Below are 19,115 nucleotides of genomic sequence, written 5' to 3'. Positions count from 1 at the left end.
TGTAACAAGAATAATCTTCTTCAATGACTTGGGGGGGTTCGATCTGCGTGGTCTAAGGCCATTCCCAACCCAATGATTAGGATGATGTTTATAGCATTAAATAAGCTGCCACTTAGAGCAAGTTTAATAGTATAGCCAACTACTAGCTCCAATTCATCGATAGCCAATCTAATAGCTTATTCATACAATAGTTATATACTACACTATTAATATTTGGTCCCACCTGTCATACACACACTGTGTCTTGGAGTCCGTGCTACAGCTGGCAGCAAATCTGTAGCCCACTCCTTTTCTCTCTCCTTATTTATCTTCTTAAAATATATTTGCAGCTGGCTTATAGCCTGCTATTATACTTGCTCTTAGGATGAAAAATGATGTGGCAAGTGAAAAATGAGGAAAGAGAAGGAAACCATGTCTTGCATGAGACATGATTTCTACACAATATTCAAGACACTATGTGAGATAAGTAGCATTAAAGTTAAGTATGGAGTAGTGGTGTTTGTATTAGAAAAGTAGTGTCTAGTACTAGTTTCTTGATGATGTGAAGTTTATGAAAACTATATCTAATCTCTTGGGTTGGGAATGGTCTAATAATGGCAGTATCGCAATAAGTATCTCTGTTTAATTGATTATTACAAAGAAACAAATGTTTGGTTTTGGTTGATTTGATAAGTCATCAGTCCACACCTTATACTGCATGCTGCAAAAGCACATGTTGAACGGCGACATGTTATGACTTTTGTGTTGGTGCTAGGCACATGAAGCTCCATCTATAGCTTCTAGCATAATTAGGCTGAGGGTGTCGAGTAAAATGCCAGTCATAGATTGAAGCAAATTTATGTACTCCTGTAACTTTGAAGAAAACTGAAGAAAAATCATCAGAAGTAACTTTGAAGAAAAATTAGTACTTCAAGCCAGCAGTTACTTCCAGAAAAAACAAAGATCATAGCCATTGTTTAGGTCAAACGGGGGAAAGCACCGGTCTCATCTTGATATCTAAGTACTACTTGATATTGTACAACTATAAGCAGAAGACAGAGAGAACGTCAGTAGCGCTTTGACTGGTGATGATTGCGGTACACGGGTTATACTAACTCGCAGTTACATTGTTGTAAAACTATGCGAGCGTGCTTCTGTACAGGTAGGGTAGTCACATATTCTAGTAATTTCATACAAGCTAGCTGCACCGATACACTGATTTAACTTGAGTCTTCACTCCAGGTCCGTCTCTGAGGCCTCCTCCTCTGGCAGCTCAAAGGCATCAACCTCCTCAAAGTAGGCTCTCTGCTTCTTGACAAAATCTTCTGGTAGCATATGTTTACCTGAAGATGTATTCTCCATCCTCGTGCTCTTCGTCTGTTCAAAGTTTCAAGCAATAAAAAAGGTGAAACATCATGACAACTGTTTATTTTTCTTTGAGAGGCGTTTCTGCAAAAGCTGTTTATGAAGACACTGGTGCAGCTGGTTTCATTACCTTCACCGGCTCACCCGATGAAATATCTAGGACCGAAACTCAAAAACAAAACAAGAACAGTGCACTCTACTTGTGTACCTAAGCTAGGTGATTCCTAAAATGGCCAAGAGCATATTATACTTCGCCGGGCAAGAGCATATTATACTTAGCATCATAGCATATATCCATAAAGCACACTAATGCAGTGTGTGTCAAAATATTCATAGGATAACATCTGGATATGCAGTATCACAGTTGAATTGCAGAATATATATAAATATGGTCAGGGAAGTGCAAGAGAAATCAAATACATAGCACATTTAGCTTTTAGTAATTATTACATGGCAAAGGTGGGCAAAAATGTAATGGACAGTGCATCATGTAGATCACTCCAAGAGGCAATAGCACAATGATTCAATACCTAATAACAAAACATGTATTATGGTTCTAGGAAATGCAACTGACCTTTTTAGATCGATGACAAGGAACCAAGGATGAAATAGGCCGAGTACCCTGAGCCATAGAGGTTTTCCTAGTCAGAAAAACAACAAAGAAAAGTGCAATTTAGTATTTCAGATATCACCCACTGTAACTATTTGTTGGCTGTGAATGAACTAACAGCACAACACTTTCTCAGGGACTTTAACGAAAGGGCATGTAGCCTAGTGGTTACAGTGACCTAAGTAGTACCCCAAGGTCCTGAGTTCAAATCTCCTATGAAGCGAATTTCAGATTGGGTTATTTGCGGGGCTAAGTTCCCTATTTCAATGGCCGTATATATCCGGTTGGATGTAGAGGCCGGGTAAAAAATACCCTTCTCTAAAAAAAAAAAGAGCCTTACAATCTCAACATACAGATTCCCCTTTTTTTTTTGACGGGAAACATACAGATTCTTCACAGTAATGCAGATAGGATGCCCACAATTTCCTTTACAAGATTTGCAATTATCTGGGTAGGAACATAACATTTATCCTTCTACATGAGTCAAAGTACAGACATACAGCATCGTGCTAAAGTGGTGACAGTGATTGTCATGGACCTTTTACTCTTATTGTACCATTTCCAACTGCAATGCATTGTCAGACAGAACAAAAGTCTGGATTACTTCCACATTCAGTTTAATGTAGCTGATTTTCAGGCTAAAACAAGAGAATGATCCAAGGCACTAACCACCCCAGACCCCAGCACTAGAAGCTTGCAGTGTCTTTGTCCCATAAGTCAATTTGCACAACAAGGTAGTGCCGTTTGGGATGAAGCAAAATTATTACGAAATGAAAGTGAATGAAATCTGTAGTAGGTGCATGCAGATAAAGAAAGAAAAGTGGGGAGCAACCTGTTTTTACTTGCAAGAGTTGCAGGAGGAGGGCAGCTTGATGTTCCGGCAGGAAATGGTGTGTTGTCGTTGGTTCTCCTCTTCTGGGCGGTGTTGCGCCTTGTATACACGGTGGAGATGGCCGATTTAACCAAGCTACGCTCCTCAGCAGCTGCAATGGCGAGCGTTAGCAAAATCCCAATTGCTACAACGAAGCGCGCAGAGATTGGATTGGGGGCAGTGGTCTCACCGGAGGCGGAAGAAGGCTTGGAGACGGGAGTGTGCGAGGGAGACGCGGAGCAAGTGGAGGCAGCGGCGGTGGTGTCGGAGGGGAGTGGGCGGGGGCGGCCGGTGGTGGGGTTGGTCGGGGTGCTCGGGAGGAGGAGGTTGGTGACGTCGCCCAACGGCTGCGCCGCCGCACTCCGCTGCCGCTTCACCTTAGGGCTGCGGTGCCTCTCCGACGGCGGCGGTGTCGTGGTAGCAGCGGCCGGCTCCATCGCATCGCTGAGTCGAGTCGCTGACGCTGACGGCGGCGGCGGCGGAAGAGTAGAGCGGGAACGCAGGGGCGGTGGTCGGTGGCCGGAGTCGGAGAAGAAGATTGCAGAAGAAGCCAGAAGGGGAATTTTTTCCAAAGAAAAGATGCAAGTTTTGGGCCGAGAGTGTGATTGTTTGTCAGCCCAAGCCCACCCATCGAAATAAGGGATATACGCCACGGAAATAAGTTCACTTTGACTTCCTTAAGTATTGACTGAATCTAATTCGTAGTATCTCTCAATCACAATACTGGATATTTTGGCCCCACAACTATAAAACCGAAACGGTTTGGCTCCCTCAGAGGTTTTGTAGGGCGATTTCGCTGATGTGACAGTGTTGACTCGGTTTTCGTTCTACGTGGAGTTGATGTGGCGCTTATGTGTATTAATTAAAAAAATATGTGCAGGACCCATTTATCATTCACACAAAAATAATATAGGAATGGCATCCTCTTTCCTTCCTTCTTCCTCCTCGATCTCTCTCTTTCTCCCTGTTTCTTCCTTCTTCAACTGACGGTGGATCGTTGTCGTCAGCAGCCCCGGTGGTGGAGGCGTTGGGGGCGGAGGCCGGGAGGGAGAAGACGCCAAAGGAGATGAGTGCGCAAGGAGGAGGGCAGCAAGGGCGACTCCCAGCGGCGCAGTTGACAGTGCTTGCCAGCGCCGCAGAGGGCGGACCCTCCTGCGGCTGCCGCCCGAGCGCTTGTCTAGCGATATCCAGCCTTGCGACGGGCGACGTCGGGTGAACGCTGGACGGGATGAGGTTGGAGGATGCGCCGGCCGCCGCCGCTTTGGCCCGCGTCCGCCGCTGCCGCTGATGATCCGGCACTCGCTCCCATGAAGAGAAATGGGGGAGAAAGAGAGAGAACCCAATATATCTAAGGCTACGTGCAGCTAATAGCAGAGACAAACGGGAACGACCCTCCAACAATTTTTTCAACATAGAATTGCCCAATTAATTAATTAAGATAAATAAGTAGTAGTGTATTAGACCCTCTTAAGAATTCTTAGATCCCTCTAGTATCTAAATAATAATTCTGTTGTCCACAAGGTCAGTACAGAGGAATTATGTGGGACTATTGTCAAATTGTCACAGCCCCCATGCTATTATGGCATTATTAAAATAAACCGTAGAAAATTACGTGTTAACCTCTCGAGGAGAAAAAAAACTCTAAAAACGTGAGGAAAACGGTATGGGTAGGAGGGTTAGGTGGTGTTTGATCTAGGGACTTAACTTTAGTCTCTGTATTTAGACACTAATTTAGAGTATTAAATATAGACTACTTACAAAACTAATTACATAAATGAAAGCTAATTTGGGAGACAAATTTTTTAAGCCTAATTAATCTATAATTAGAGAATGTTTACCGTAGCATCACATAGGCTAATCATGGATTAATTAGGCTCAATAGATTCGTCTCGCGAATTAGTCCAAGAATATGGATGGGTTTTATTAATAGTCTACATTTAATATTTATAATTAGTGTCCAAACATCATATGTGATAGGGACTTAAAAGTTTTAGTCACATCTAAACAGGGTCTTATTAATTGATGATGTGGTTTGGTTAAAATATTATTCTGTACTTGGATTTGTCATGATGCCATTCTCGACTAGGGGAGTTTCTGAACAAGAAAATACGAGACTTTTGCATGATTTTAAATCTTACATTAACTTTTCTATATATTCATTTCGATGAAGAATGGGTATGATCCTACGAAATTCCTATGAAATGCCTCATTCAATAAAAATTAAAGACCTGATCTCAAGGGAATTTTATTTGTGGTATCTATCTATCTTTCCCTTCTCAAATTTTAGTGTTTTATTAGTGGCTATCCAAACGGCTATTCCTACATTAATTTTCATGTTTTTTAATGATCTGTTTTGCCATTGAAGTCTTATGAATTTTTCTTTTTGTAGAAAAAAAATCATCATGTTCCTGTGTGAAATAAGCAAGCCTCAGCAAATGTAAAATACAATGACTATTGACTGGGCCTTTTACTTGTTACTACTAGTAAGAAACAACACAATAGTTGTGAAACATGCAAGGCAAACATGAACGAGGCAGATGCCTTGGCAAGAGAAGAGAAGAGAAGAAACCATGTGAGTAGCCAACAGACAAGGAAGACCAAAGAGTCCAAAACCGATAGAGCCAACTGTTGGGAGCAAGCAAAACCGACAACCTTGGGAGCCTTGTAGCAAAGAAACGGCGGCCCACAAGAAGCAGGTGGCCCGGCCACTGGTTTCAGTGGTACTATGTGTTTGCTGACGGTTTTGTTTTTGTGTGTTGGGGCTGTTCCTATAAATTCGATGCGATAGCATCCCATTTCTCATCACTCACAGTCTCACTCCCAGATCACATCCTCAGATTCAGAGTCGTCGAAAATCATCAAGAAGATGGAGCGGCTGAGCTCATCGGTGCAGTCGTGGGTGGAGGAACACAAGCTGGCCAGCATCGGTAATCCATCGAATCGATCCCCTTTCTGATTCAATCCAATTCCTTCATCTCTACAGTACTCCTTAATCAGTCAATCCTTTCTGAACATTCGTGTATTCAGGAGGGCTGTGGGCGACGGCGGTGGGCGCATCGGTGGCGTACGGGCGGAGGAAGACGCCGCAGATGCGGCTGATCCACGCCAGGCTTCACGCGCAGGCCCTCACCCTCGCCGTCCTCGGTGGAGCCGCCCTTGCGCACCACTACTACAACCCATCATCCAACACCAACAACAGCAGCAGCTTGGACTACGACTTCTACTCGCAGCTGCCGCCGGCCACCACCGACGACGGCCAGGAGAACGAGAGGTGGAGCTGGTAGTGCTACCCTTCCTTCCTGCTGCAAGATGCAGACAAATGAAGATGATGACGATCACGATGATCAATTAGTAATAATCTAATCGGCTCCATTAGTTTTATCTTATCTTAATAATAGAGTATGTCCTCCTCCTAATCCATCCACCTAGGATGGTCTTATCCACTCCAACCCATCCTCTGCTCTGTACTATGTAATTATCCATTCCATTCCATCCGGACCCTGCTTTTCCGATGCCTTGATTACAATTGATGTCAGTGGTATGCTTATTTGTTCCTCCATATAAATTGATCTCTAAAAGATGCACTAAAAATGAGTATATGCTCAACCTAAGGTTACGGATTAACTGCCAACGTTCTGTTGAGAAGGGCGTCATTCAGATTCAGTAATCGTGACATTTTATTATTACTCCTACCAATCTTCCGTTTTGTTATCAATAATAGTCCGGCTTGGAGTCAAGCCATGCTGTTAGGATCAACAAGTCAGCACTACTCTACAAGGACTACTACATGGTCTGTCACAAGTTCCGCTAATTGTTCAACACATGATTTATTTAATAATAAATAATAAAATAAAATGTTTTAGTTAGCGATTATTGGCAGGCGTCTTTAGGCCATGGGCTAAGGCCCATGAGACATACAGACGCCTGGCCCAGGTAACCGTGAGGCCTCTGCTTCTGGTCCGATACCTTGCTTTTCAATCAGAATGAGATCCCAAAAAAATTGTTGTCAAGGAATTAAACCTCAGCATATGCAGAAAATATATATAACCTGAATATATGCAGAACAATTAATGTGCTCTCCGTATTTTAAGAATGCTCTTGAAGAGAGGATAAATGGAGGCATCCTTAATAAGCTTGCTAATGAGAATGAGATGCTTCCATCCATCCATTTCATTGATTGACTCCACAACTACACTAGGCCAATCATGGAGAGGATATATATGATGGATTATTATGTGCCAACCAACATATATATCCATTCCCCGACGTTGATCTCCCGCCAAATTTGTCTTCACCCTTTTCATTTTTTATCAACACAAATTGCAGGAGCGAGCAGGACTGCCTTAATTTCCCACTAGTGACTAGTGTAGACCTTCTGTAATCCCAGGACTGTCTATTCCTCATGCATATTTTTGTTCCTGCTACAATCAAATTATTAAGAAGGCCTACAGTAAAAACATTTTGAAAAGCTAGCTTAATATACTATGTTACTACTTGTACTGTTATAGGCTTATAGCTTGCTAGCTCATCCTGAGACAGTAATTGCAGGAAGCCAGGAACATCCTTCCAGCTTCTGCTCTTAGCAGCAAAATGGATTGTTTAAATCATCATATCTAGTTTTCTGGTATATCATGCTTTGTTATAGTATCAAACACAGGCCGTTGGGTGAGGAGTGGGAGGGAAGTGGTTAGCTTGTTAACACATTAGCCAAGGCCGTGCCACCCTCCATGCCTCCGGCCAACTCCTACTTCCTACCTAAAGTCTCTTATAAGGTTGGAAAGTCCTTATCAACCTTCTCCCTATGATTCCTTCACGCATTATATAATCATGAATTCATCATTTTGTCTGAGTTAATTTCAGATTATGTTCTTCTGAGGTCTACTTATATCTTGAGAGGAAAAGACAGTATTGTCCCCTCAACTATATTGGTCATGTGTTCCTTTCCTTGGTAATATGCATAGTATTCATTTTAAAACAGAGTTTTCTTGCGAGAAAACGCATAGGACAGCAACTTTTCATGCCTTATTTTTTTTCAAAATTAAACATATCACAGTTTTTTTTTCTCGCAAGGAAATGCATAACAAAATATCATGCCAAAAATTTTCAAAACATAGGTTATTACTATAGTTACTCTATAGCTACGTATCTGGGCTATCCTCCACAAACCGGGATTGCGGGATACTATTGTGGTGGTATCTCGACGTTTGCACCAGGTGGCACGGGATGCTTTTACCCAAGAGCATGGATGACGATCTAGTCTACGGATTGATAGTCACTAATACCTATGTTTTGTGATGGGGATTTAGTTTTATCCTTTTATTAGCTGTGTGTATTTTATGCAGAGGCCGGGGTGGGCTCGGTTGAAATGTATCATCTTGGTGTTATTTGACTGAGTCATAATAAAGCTTCCATTATCTTAAAATTTTTTAAAACATATCACATTGTTTTGTTCTTTTCATTTTCAAACAAGTTGCAAGATGAAGATTCATGAACTGAAAAGAAACCACTAAGTATAAAGAGACAGCACTTTGAGTCTTTGACATTATATTGATCAATGACTCTGCTACTACTGCTCCCATATTTATTTGCATCGCTAGTAATTCTTAAGTAAAATTTAATCTCTACATTCTATGAACAGACTGTTTTTGGTAAACGGTAGTTGGCCTTGGCCTAAATAGACAATTGTACGTTGCGTTCCATTAAAAGGAAATCCCATGCTTTCTCTAACTTTATTGACAAGGCATTCTCTTAGTCCTGTAGGATTAGGACCCAACTTGAATGTTATGAATGACTGTTCACTGTACATTAATATGCACTTCATTTTGTAAAAGGACGTAAGGCCATTTTAGTCAATGTACTGAAACAAAAAAGTGCTAAATGTACCTACTACATTCATGAGTTGCACATTTTGCATATCTTTTTTTTTCTCTCTGTGGAGAACAAACGTGTACTGAAGAAAGAGAGAGCAGGAGAATTTTAATTCCCCTGGTTGTCTTAGTTAGCAACCACCACTCATTACAATACATTAGTCCCTGCAAACGAAATAGCCAACACACCATCCTCCTCTCTATCCCCCTGTCGTCCCAAGCATTCGTTTTTATAGCCTCACCACAGCTCAAAAACACAATGCTAGCGTTGCTGTTCACGTCGTTGCCTAGCCACAAGGAGAAGGAAGAAGGAAAAGAAGGCAGAAGGCAGCAGCAGGAGCAGCAGGAGAAGGAGAAGGCGAGAAGAAACAATGGATTGCTGCGTGTGCAGTCCCATGGCGTCCATGTACAGGCTTCCAAGGAACGCCATCTGCGCTGCGTGCTATGAAGGTGCCAAGGCCATCATCGCCTTCTTCAACGACGACGACGACGAGCACGCCGATGCTGATCAAGGCTCGGTGAAGCCCAGCAGATTGACAAAGCTCAATAGCACAATCAAGGTAAGACCTTCTCATATCTCATTTTGCTCCTTTATTAGTCCTTTAGGATTGGTATGTTCGGTTTACAACCATCTCAAATTCTCAATTGTGCCGTGTGCTCTGCTTCCATGAAAAATCTTTCCTTGCGTGTTTCTAGATTCTAGGAGCAGAGCAATTTCGGAAGAGAATGAATTGATAAAAAGGAATTCCATGTCGCATGTAATGAATATAAACTCTTGTTGCATTGGTTACATCATTCAGTTTCATTGACGCATGCGTCAGGTTTGCTGTCAACGTTGTGTTGGTTAATGGTGAGGAGCAAGTCTCAATCGAGAGCTGCATGAGAATGATAGGTTTGGTGGAAATCTCATTGTCAAAAGGTTCATGATTGATCGATGCTTAAAGCCCGTTTTCAGAAGCTGTATTTTATATACTAGTGTGCTTCAACAGCTGATGTTATCTTTTTTTTATTAAAAAACCAAACCGGCATGACATACATAAGATTCTCCTTGATTGCAATAGCTGGAATGAGGAAATAAAGGTGCATGCCTTGGACAAGTTGTTATGCTAATCTTCAGAAAGAATTAATTCTGAACAATCACAGATTAATGCTTTTTTTTTTGGTGGGGGTGCATGGGACATACTACACTAATCAGCATCATGGTGCTAACATTTGTGCGTGTTACGCAATGTAGGGATTGAGAGATGCGTGGGAGGAGGTGAAGCAGATGCGATGCAGAGAGGAGGAGACCAAGCAGAGGGCATCGTTTCTCCAGGAAGGCTTCGCGGCGGCGTGGAAGGACGGCATCCACACCGACATCGCCATCAGGCCTGGAACTGGGCCTCCAATCCAAGCCCACAAGGCCATCCTTGTCAGTCTCTCTCTCCCTCAATTTCAGCCTAATAGGCCGGCCTTCTTTTAGTTTGATTCGGCCCAATGAAACTAATTAGGCCCAGCTATATACAGGCGACCAGGTCGGAGGTGTTCCGGCACATCCTCGCCGGCGACGACGACTGCAAGGCCCCCGCCGGCGACTCTCTGTCGCTACCGGAGCTGACCCACGACGAGCTCTCCCACCTCCTCGCCTTCCTCTACACGGGCTCCCTGGCGACGTGCGCGGAGGAGCGGCACCTGCACGCGCTGCTGGTCGCCGGCGACAAGTACGACGTGCCGTTCCTCCGGCGAGCTTGCGAGGCGCGGCTGGCGGCGGGGGTGGAGGCGGGCAACGTGCTGCGGACGCTGGAGGTGGCGGAGCTGAGCTCGAGCGCGGCGCTGAAGGAGCGCGCCATGGGGACGGTGGTGGAGCACGCGGAGGAGGTGGTGTTCTCGCCGGAGTACGAGGAGTTCGCCGTCAGGAACGCCGCCCTCTGCGTCCAGATCACCCGCACACTTCTCGCCAATAAAAGCTTACCCGCCAAGACGCCTTAATATTCTTTTTTTTTCCTTCGTTGATTTAGAATTTAGTTAGACGACGTGCGATGTATACGTGTAAATGATAGTACATGCATCTCTGGAAGATTAATGTGATCAATATATGCAATTTATATTAGTTTCTTTGCACGAATATTTAAACGACAAATTAAACGCCGCCCTTGTTCATTCAGCACCAAAAGATAGCTAATTTTTACAACAAAATTAACTGAAAATATAGATATATTTAGTATCATCACAATAAGTTTGCGCTACGGCAGATGAGAATTTAAGTCGAAACATAAAATTCATTCTGGATCAAATTGATGATCCGTCAATGCATTTCTTGATGGCTTGCAGCACTGCATGACGAACCATTTGCTCATCCACGCTTGTCTCTGCAGCTTCACTCTGTAAATACAACAAGTAAGTACTAATAAATAATTCACCAAAGATTTAATTTAAGTATAAATATTCTTCCGTTGTCACAAGAAAGGGCCGGCTTAATCAGCCAAATTAATCAACGAAATAACTTGATCTATCGATAAATAATTAGTGGCACGTACTTGGCTGGATCCAAGCGCTTCAAGACGAAAAGCGGTGTCGTCTGCGCACGACACGTCAGCATCAAGGACGTCGAGGCCAAGCTCCTCGAATGCTTCTAACACCGACGTCAGCAACTCAGGCTGACTCTTCTCCATTGACACATTGATTCGAAAACCTATCTTCTTCTCTAGCTCTACCGATGAAACACTGACCTGCATACATCCATACGTGTTCAATACGGCATTATGTTTTTTTTCCCGACACATTTTATGCTCAATGAGCTACAATTCGAAACTTAAAGTATCAAGAGAATTAGTTGCGGAACTAGACCCACCGTCGAGTCCAGACGACTAATAGCGTTTTTCAGTGATGGATTGATTTTTATGGACGTCAACAGCTATCCGTAGTAAAGATGGTAGCGGTGCAGCCCAGGCCCGGCCACCCGACTTGCTCGGAAGCGGTCTCCTTTGCTGAAGATCCAAAGCTATATTCTTCAGAAATTCGCTTGCTTCATTGGTGAAGATGTAACGCTCCGCTTTTCGCGAGACGTTAAAAACTATTTCGGCAAAATCCTAATTGCGAAAAATTTGATCTTTCAGTGTGAGTCTAAGTCGTGCCGTGGATCTCAGTTTAAATCTCCTTGTCCCCTCTCACCAAAATGAAAATTCACCACCTCATCAAAGTTCCTCTTCCAATTCAATTCCCGAAATCAAATTCTGAAATTCAAATCCTTCCTTTGAATCCTCGCCAAATACTCCTCCGAATCCAAATTATTCCAATTCCTATTCAATTCCAACTCCAAACCCTAAATCTTCTCCAAATCAATCTTTCAGCAAAAGTCTAGTTCGCCTCCCTCAGATTCGGTGGGCCGAATTCCCTCCTCGGCCCATCTCTCTCTCCCGGCTCGCTCTTTCTCTCCCTCAGCTCTCCCCTCCCTCGCTCTGCTCGTGCGCCGCACGCGCGTGCGCGTGAGCCAAGCCGAGCGCTCGCTCCCTCTCTCTCTCCCGTTCTCTCACTTTCCCTCTCCACGTCTCCCTCCCCGGCAAGCTCCCCGCCCGCAAATTCGAACCCGCGTGCCGTTGCTTCGCGCGCGCGCCCGCGCGGTCGCCGCCGTCGTCAGCTGCCTACTACCCGTGCCTGTGCCGCCCGGCCCCGCGCCTTGCCGCGCTGCGCCGCCTGCGCCGCGCCCTGCCCCGCGAGCCAGCGCGCGTACCCGCGCCGCTCCACCCGCGCCCGTCCAAACCGGTGAGGCCGAGCTCCCGCTCCCATCCCTCTCCCTCCCCAAATTGGCAAGGGAGCAAAGCTCCTTTCCCTCCCCTTTTTGCCTCTTCCCCAACCGGCGCCATCGTCAACCCTGCCACCGCTTGGCCGCATGTACCGACGACCGCAACTCCTCCTCCTTGACCACCAATGTCGGTTCTTCCTCCCCAAACCGACATTGCCATCTATAAAACCGCAGCCGAGCCCCTCCTCTCTATCTCTCTCGTTTTCGCCCTGCCGTGCCTTTGCCGCCTTGCTACCGCCGTCCTCTCCTCCCTCCGCCGTCACGCGTGCTAGTGAAGCCGGCGTGCGCGCGAGGAGCAGGCGCGGGACTCCGGGCGCCGTCTCCTTCCCCTTCCCGGGCCCGAGGCCGGAGAGCTCGCTCCCGCGCCATCGGCCGCTCGTCACTGCGCCCGTCCCGGCTTGGTAGTGCCACCCTCCGTTCTCCCTTCTCGCTCGCCCTCTCCCTCAATAGCTCGTGTGGTAGCTCGGCTAGCCTCTCGAACACGCACGGACGCCGCCCCAAGCCCCGCCGCCACCCGGCATGGCCTCTCCGCCATTGCCGCCCGCTCCCGAAGGCCACCACGGCACCGCTCCGTCCAATCCGGAACCGGAAATGAATTCCTTGCTCCTCGGAGATGCTCTCGTCGTCTTGAATCGATTCCTCGTCGCCCCTCCGCCGTTTTCCCTTTTTCTCGCCCCCGGTGTGCGCCGCCGCGATTCGTCGTCGCCGGCCTCCCTCCGGCGAATCCGAGCCGTCGGCTCGCTTCCTCTCGTCCCTTCCACCCCCCCCGGTGTGCTTCCTTTTCCCGTTGAGGTCGCGCCTTGCTCCGGTGAACGCCACCGCCGTCCGCCGTCTATCTCGCCCCCTCCCTTCTTCCTCCTCCCGCCGGCCCGCGTGGCTGCCACGAAGGCACCACGTCGGCGCCACCTCGGCATGGACCGGGTCAAGCTGACCCCGGTCAGCCGCCTCCCTCCGTCCCCCCTCGCGCGCGCGGTCCACGGTGAGCCGAGCGGCTGCGCGTGGGCCCGCCGCTAGCCCCGTCCACCCGCGCGCCGCGCGTGCACCACGTCCTCCCCCAAACCCTAGCGTCGCGCCGCATGCACCGCTCCCACGGTGAGCCGTGCCACCGACAAGCGGGCCCCACTCGAGACCCCGCGAGGTGAGCCCGGTCCACCGGACCGCTCCCTCTCTCCCGCGCGCCCCTAATGGGCTGCCTCCTCGCGCCCGCGCTGGCCCATTTGGTTCGGCGGAGCCGCGCAAATCCTCTCGGGCCGCGCCAAGCCGCTCGGGAAAGTCTAAATCCGGTCCCTCCCTCAAATTCTTCCAAAAAAGGGTTTGATAAATTATTAAATCCTTTTTCCCTTGTTCCATAAATCAATCCTTTATTCCATAAATCCCTTCCTTTGGTCCCGTACGTCAGTGACTATCAATAATAGTCTTGAGAATATTATTTCTACAAATTCCATAAACCATTTCTCGTATTCCAAAAAATCCCGATAAATCATTTCCTAGTCCGGAGAATCCCATTCGAGCTTCCAAAATTCATATCTCTCGATCCGTAATTCCGATTGACTCCGTTCCACTTCCAGTAACCCTCTAAAATTGAGATCTATCTAATGGCACTATTAATTAGTCTAAATAGGGTTTTTCCTTTGGTCTTTTGTTTAGGTTTTAATTGTTTGCGTATAGTCGCGGTTACCGGATTTTTCGTCGATCGCGGGTTTTCTCGAAGATTCATGAAGCTCCTTGAAGACCTTGAGCAAGGCAAGTCACCCTTTGATCAATTACTCCTATAATTGGATAATCATTATTATTTTGTTTGCAACTTGCATTATTAGAATCACACATTTAACTTGCTTGGCCTCGGTTTGCGTGCCAAACCGACGGACCTACCCAGTAGTCGCACTAATTCCTGTAGGTTGTACTACCCTGATTCCTTGTCGCTCCACCCTTGTGGTACCTCGGTATCCGTGCTCTCTGAGCACGTATACCAAATATCCCACATACACCGTTGATTGTCGAAAATTTGGGAAATGGGTTTGAGAAGCCTTGAAAACCCGACATGTGGTGTCGGTGTGTTTGAAAATAAAATGAATTGTGAAAACTCGCGATGCGGGTGTTGTGCCTGGGTGGCGCCGTCCCGTATTCGCATATAAGGACCGATTTCTGTGGGAAATTCATCAAGCATAACAAGTGCAACCACATGGTGGTATGGGACACCCTGGCTAAGTAATTAGCTGCTTTTGGGAAATCTTGTATGCCAATAGAGGCGGAAAGCCGGGATGTGGCGGTAGAGGCATCCTGGGAGTCCGAAACAGAGGAAGGCACCCAGGAGTCCTAAAAGGAAAGTTGGAGTTGGCCTGATGTTGGTCAGGGAGACCCTCTATGTGGCATGAGGTGACCCAGAGTTAGCTTTGGAAATGCCTTGTCGTGAATCTCCTTTTTCCAACCGTGCGTCATGAACACGGGTTAGGCGATGGGAGCAAGTTCGCGTTGTGTGGGTAAAGTGTACCCCTCTGCAGAGGTTAACCAACTGTTCGAACAGCCATGCCCACGGTCATGGGCGGATGTGAGGTGTTTCCCGTTGCGTAGATTTGTTTGCCTGTGCTTTATGAAAAGTGTTGTGGTATGGGAATCGTAACCAGAATCAGCCTATGTGGCAGATGGATGACCTGAGTGGTCAGAAACGAATCTGTGTGATTCGGGATGTCTGCGGGCATCATAGACTAGGCTTCCCGAGTGGAAGCGGATTGTGGTGCTGCTGGGCAGCAAGACTCTAGGAGTCCGAGATAATGAAAAAGGCTCTGGGAGCCGCTTAAACAAGTGAAATGACTCTGGGAGCTGAGAAGTAATGATCTAACCTGGGAGGTCGGTACATTACCAATTGAGTTGTTGAAAAACATCTCTTAAGGTCGAATCGAGACGCAAGTCTCTTTTCGGCCCAAACTTAGAAAGAAATAAATCACTTAGTGATTTCAAACTGATTTCAAACAAAGGATTTGCAAAACAACCTTGCCTCTCTTCCAAGCTTGCATGAAACACCTAAGTTCCCGTGACTTGCTGAGTACGAAAGTACTCACCCTTGCTCTCTCTCTCTATATATATATAGTTCCTCCGCCTGGAAGTGAAGATGAAGTGAAGTGAAGGTTAGGGTTTCGTCCTGGTTCCCAGCCGTCGCCTGTGGTGTTGGGTGTTAGACCGTTGGTTCCGCTGCTGATGCTGCTGTTGGTGTTTCCTCGTCCGTGTCGTCGGTTGTATTCTCAGGCTGTTCTGAGCTGCAACCTAAGATAAGGTAAATAAGTCCTCTATTTATTTTAAGGTTCGCAATGATTCATATTTGTCACCGTGGGTACCAGCGCTATGTCCTGGGACTGGTACTGAGATCGCGGTTTCGTAGGAAGCAGTTCGCGCCGTTTTTCCTACGACACGCTCCTATCAGGTGCCGTTGTACAGCGGTGCCAGATTGGGGTGTGACAGAAGACTTGTGTTAATTAGCACTATATATATTTGCCTTTTTTTTAAGGAAAACTAAATAGACTTGCATTATTGCTGTACTCACTTCAGTCACAAATATTTCACGTTTAAAATAAAATTTGGATAAATCATAACCAAATCAATAGTCCTCGAAGGCTTAGTAACTTATTTAAAGGTATGGATATATTTGCTTAAAATACTATCATAATATCATAAACTTAATTATTAGATTTCATAAATTTGTTTTGATGTAAATTGTTGGTGAAAATTTAAAAGTTTGAATATTTATAATAGATGTATTAGCACATATTGTACTTGTTTACCCATATACACTTTGTATCATTGTATGCATGCGTCCTAGCTTACAAATTATACAGAGAGAGGGACAAGTAACAATGCGATGCACATACTCTTGGCATTGGCATGGAACTGCTAGTGCTGCCCAGCTGTTCAGGCTCCTGAGATACCTTGTCCTTGAGCTCTTTGATGTACTTGGACGCATCTACAAGGATTGATGTCTCGTTTGCCTGCACATAATCATACATTCACTGCTACAGAAAATTGTAATTAAACTCTCACTGCTACAGAAAATTCTATCACTAACGATTCATAACTGGAAGCGCACAAGTTTTTAACCAGTAGTATGTGTGGCCCAGGCCAGTATCGCTGCCGGTGGATGGGAGTGAACCGACACTGATACATGCATGGAAATCACTGCTGGTTTAGAAACCGAAATCGGATATGAAATGGTGCATAAGATCGATGTAATAAGCCATCGTAGGAGGATGATGGTCGTTAATGTTTTAGGTTTTAAGCTCGGTCTTTATAAAATTCCAGTTTAGGAGAAAAGATAGGTGAGGATGCATTGAAAAAAGATCGATTTTTGCAATAGGAAAATTAGAAGTAACCAATGTAGATATAAGTTAATATAGCTCATCTTATTCTCAAATTGATATGGAGATACCGAAACATATATAATAACAATAATAATAACATGGATACAAATTAAGTTAAATTACATACCGCACTTGACTTTGTAACATCACGTAGGAGCTCGAGCTTCTCTTCTAAAGCTGTTGTTGCTTTCTTCTGATCCTTCCCTGACATCTCTCCCTCGATCTCGACCCCGATCTCTCTCTTTCTCCGGAAACACAAATCAAGAGAGAGACCAGCTGCTAGCTACTTTGTAAGGGGCATCTCGATCATATATAGATCGATCAATCACAAGCTCGCATGGTCATTATATATATACGAGGGGGCACTAGCTGAAATATGATGAGTGATGATATGCATGATGATATATACCGTAAGTGGGCAGTACAGTACTTTGCTTTGTCGTACGTATTGATTATTGCAATTGTACGTTGGGGTGCACATGCATTATCGTTTCTGCACTGGTGTTGCCTGACAGCCTGAGGATGGATCCTAAGACAAAACTAATACTCTAGCTTGTTTTTCCTTGTCTCTTTGCCTTCTTCGTTTTGTTCTGTATGCACACGTTCCTTACTATTTTATTTTGATACCAAGAGGGTCGATCATCCACTCTAAGTAATAGAGATTGAGTACAAGCAAGAAACGTCTCTAGGGGCGGAGCCTGTATCTTAGATGGATGGTGTCATTCGTAAACTATAATTGACGATCACAGTTTAAGTGAAACAATAATACATATGAAAATTATAAGAAATTCCTCACAATAGTAGTGGTTGCTTACTCCCTCAGACCCAAAATAAGTTGATTCGTGGGTTTTCGTATATAACCTTTGACCGTCCGTTTTATTTGAAAAAATATGAAAAAAATTAAAAAGATGAAAAATTTGAAAAGATAAGTCACACATAAAGTATTATTCATGTTTTATCATCTAATAAAAATAAAAATAATAATCATAAAAAAAATTTATATAAAACAGACGGTTCAAGGTTGGACATAGAAACCTACAAATCAACTTATTTTGGGATGGAGGGAGTATGTTTCACCTAATCACTCAAGAAAACTTATGATGCATGAACTTTATTTAGCCGTTGTGCATAGTCTCGTTGAATTAGCCATTGTGCATGGTCAAATAACTATAAATTATAGTTTGCTAGCAGTTAATTTGTTGCTACTATGTAGTTGTTCTTGTCCACATAAGCTAAACTTGTCTAACGAAAGTGCAAAATTATTCACACATTGATGTCACAAAGTAAGATTTATTGGTGTCACTCATTGAAAAATTAGAAGGGTACTTAGACTAATATGGAGATTATTGGTGTCCTGTGACACCACACTAGCTCCGCCCCTGAACGTCTCAGCTAGCTATATATAGCTATACTTACTTACAGTTTACATATATATTTAATTAGCTTGATAAATACTCCCTTCATCCCTAAATATTTGACACCATTGACTTTTTAAGCACATGTTTGACCGTAAATCTTATTAAAAACTTTTGTGAAATATGTAACACTATATGTATACATAAAAGTATATTTAACAATGAATCAAATGATAGGAAAAAAAATTAATAAAATTAATTTTTTTAATAAGATGAACGGTTAAACATGTTTAAAAAAGTCAACGGTGTTAAATATTTAGAAACGGCTGGAGTATATCGAATATCGTACGTGTTGGAAACCTGCAAATCACTCTGCTTATATGTTGTATATTATCCTGATCAAGCTAGCTCCAGTCATTTTCTTTATCCAGATCACGTAAATGTGTACGTCAAACACGCCTTTAATCCTTTTATCCGGCACGTACTGATTAGCTTGATCAGTCCAACCGCGTCAGGCAGCTATTAGCCAATGCAACAAACTGATAGATTAATCAATATATACACATCAAACGCGTACGTCTAGCTTGTTACACAACATGTATACAAATTAAGAGACAAATTAGCCATCAGATCAATGTGTTTTCTAGTGCTATCTCTTATGCCGGGGAGACCATGTCACCCGGCCTAACCTGACGTGTTCTGATGCCTAGCTCCACAGAAATACATATACATCTGATCGATCAATCGATGCGTTAGTGTTGTTCAGTCAAGCAGTACAGAGTCACAGCAAATGATTAACGTACGTACGTATACTGATGAGAACGATGGGTTGGTCAAACATATAGTGACTGCTTGCACGCGCGTGTTTGCTTGCTACACCCCGGCCAAACTTGTCATCACTTATTAATTATCAGTGCTCAAAGCTAGCTTGTATTATT

At 44.6% G+C, this 19,115-nt stretch overlaps 4 protein-coding genes across 5 annotated transcripts; 2 read left to right on the top strand and 2 right to left on the bottom strand.

Annotated features, from left to right (window-relative positions):
- Nucleotides 1–921: 921 nt before the first annotated feature.
- On the bottom strand, nucleotides 922–3,367 carry LOC9271062 (uncharacterized). Its single transcript, XM_015761341.3, has 4 exons — nucleotides 3,016–3,367; nucleotides 2,787–2,937; nucleotides 1,919–1,985; nucleotides 922–1,356 (listed from the first exon to the last, which is right to left on the bottom strand). Exons 1-4 carry the CDS (start codon nucleotides 3,260–3,262, stop codon nucleotides 1,213–1,215), a joined length of 609 nt encoding a protein of 202 aa, XP_015616827.1. The 5' UTR covers nucleotides 3,263–3,367; the 3' UTR covers nucleotides 922–1,212.
- Nucleotides 3,368–5,626: 2,259 nt separating this feature from the next.
- Nucleotides 5,627–6,372, top strand: LOC9269768 (uncharacterized). The gene is made up of 2 exons (XM_015759930.3): nucleotides 5,627–5,752; nucleotides 5,853–6,372. The coding sequence occupies exons 1-2, from the start codon at nucleotides 5,692–5,694 to the stop codon at nucleotides 6,107–6,109; spliced, it is 318 nt and encodes a 105-aa protein (XP_015615416.1). The 5' UTR covers nucleotides 5,627–5,691; the 3' UTR covers nucleotides 6,110–6,372.
- Nucleotides 6,373–8,750: 2,378 nt separating this feature from the next.
- Nucleotides 8,751–10,781, top strand: LOC4349583 (BTB/POZ domain-containing protein At3g56230). The gene is made up of 3 exons (XM_015760384.3): nucleotides 8,751–9,252; nucleotides 9,927–10,103; nucleotides 10,199–10,781. Exons 1-3 carry the CDS (start codon nucleotides 9,064–9,066, stop codon nucleotides 10,658–10,660), a joined length of 828 nt encoding a protein of 275 aa, XP_015615870.1. The 5' UTR covers nucleotides 8,751–9,063; the 3' UTR covers nucleotides 10,661–10,781.
- On the bottom strand, nucleotides 10,755–17,182 carry LOC4349582 (transcription factor bHLH61). Of its 2 annotated transcripts, XM_015760385.3 has the most exons (4): nucleotides 16,950–17,182; nucleotides 16,337–16,453; nucleotides 11,209–11,400; nucleotides 10,755–11,053 (listed from the first exon to the last, which is right to left on the bottom strand). In XM_015760385.3, exons 1-4 carry the CDS (start codon nucleotides 17,031–17,033, stop codon nucleotides 10,961–10,963), a joined length of 486 nt encoding a protein of 161 aa, XP_015615871.1. In that variant the 5' UTR covers nucleotides 17,034–17,182; the 3' UTR covers nucleotides 10,755–10,960. The 2 variants fall into 2 exon arrangements, with proteins under 2 accessions (XP_015615871.1, XP_015615872.1); XM_015760386.3 differs by lacking the exon at nucleotides 11,209–11,400.
- Nucleotides 17,183–19,115: the final 1,933 nt, after the last annotated feature.

This window comes from Oryza sativa, chromosome 11, assembly GCF_034140825.1.
Source record: "Oryza sativa Japonica Group chromosome 11, ASM3414082v1".
NCBI classification, from domain to species: Eukaryota; Viridiplantae; Streptophyta; class Magnoliopsida; order Poales; family Poaceae; genus Oryza; species Oryza sativa.
The sequence above is the reverse complement of the archived record's forward strand: the minus strand, read 5'-3'. Positions and strand labels throughout refer to the sequence as shown.

What these genes read in the sequence shown, in the direction of transcription:
- LOC9271062 (XM_015761341.3), bottom strand. Translation starts at nt 3,262, where the DNA reads ATGGAGCCGGCCGCTGCTACCACGACACCGCCGCCGTCGGAGAGGCAC. An exon ending in CAAGCCTTCTTCCGCCTCCG is followed by an intron (nt 2,938 to 3,015) that starts GTGAGACCACTG and finishes TCGCCATTGCAG; the next exon opens with CTGCTGAGGAGCGTAGCTTG. An exon ending in CTTGTCATCGATCTAAAAAG is followed by an intron (nt 1,357 to 1,918) that starts GTCAGTTGCATT and finishes AACTTTGAACAG; the next exon opens with ACGAAGAGCACGAGGATGGA.
- LOC9269768 (XM_015759930.3), top strand. Translation starts at nt 5,692, where the DNA reads ATGGAGCGGCTGAGCTCATCGGTGCAGTCGTGGGTGGAGGAACACAAG. An exon ending in ACACAAGCTGGCCAGCATCG is followed by an intron (nt 5,753 to 5,852) that starts GTAATCCATCGA and finishes TCGTGTATTCAG; the next exon opens with GAGGGCTGTGGGCGACGGCG.
- LOC4349583 (XM_015760384.3), top strand. Translation starts at nt 9,064, where the DNA reads ATGGATTGCTGCGTGTGCAGTCCCATGGCGTCCATGTACAGGCTTCCA. An exon ending in AGCTCAATAGCACAATCAAG is followed by an intron (nt 9,253 to 9,926) that starts GTAAGACCTTCT and finishes TACGCAATGTAG; the next exon opens with GGATTGAGAGATGCGTGGGA. An exon ending in AAGCCCACAAGGCCATCCTT is followed by an intron (nt 10,104 to 10,198) that starts GTCAGTCTCTCT and finishes AGCTATATACAG; the next exon opens with GCGACCAGGTCGGAGGTGTT.
- LOC4349582 (XM_015760385.3), bottom strand. Translation starts at nt 17,033, where the DNA reads ATGTCAGGGAAGGATCAGAAGAAAGCAACAACAGCTTTAGAAGAGAAG. An exon ending in GTTCCATGCCAATGCCAAGA is followed by an intron (nt 11,401 to 16,336) that starts GTATGTGCATCG and finishes GGATGTATGCAG; the next exon opens with GTCAGTGTTTCATCGGTAGA. An exon ending in AAGCGCTTGGATCCAGCCAA is followed by an intron (nt 11,054 to 11,208) that starts GTACGTGCCACT and finishes TTGTATTTACAG; the next exon opens with AGTGAAGCTGCAGAGACAAG.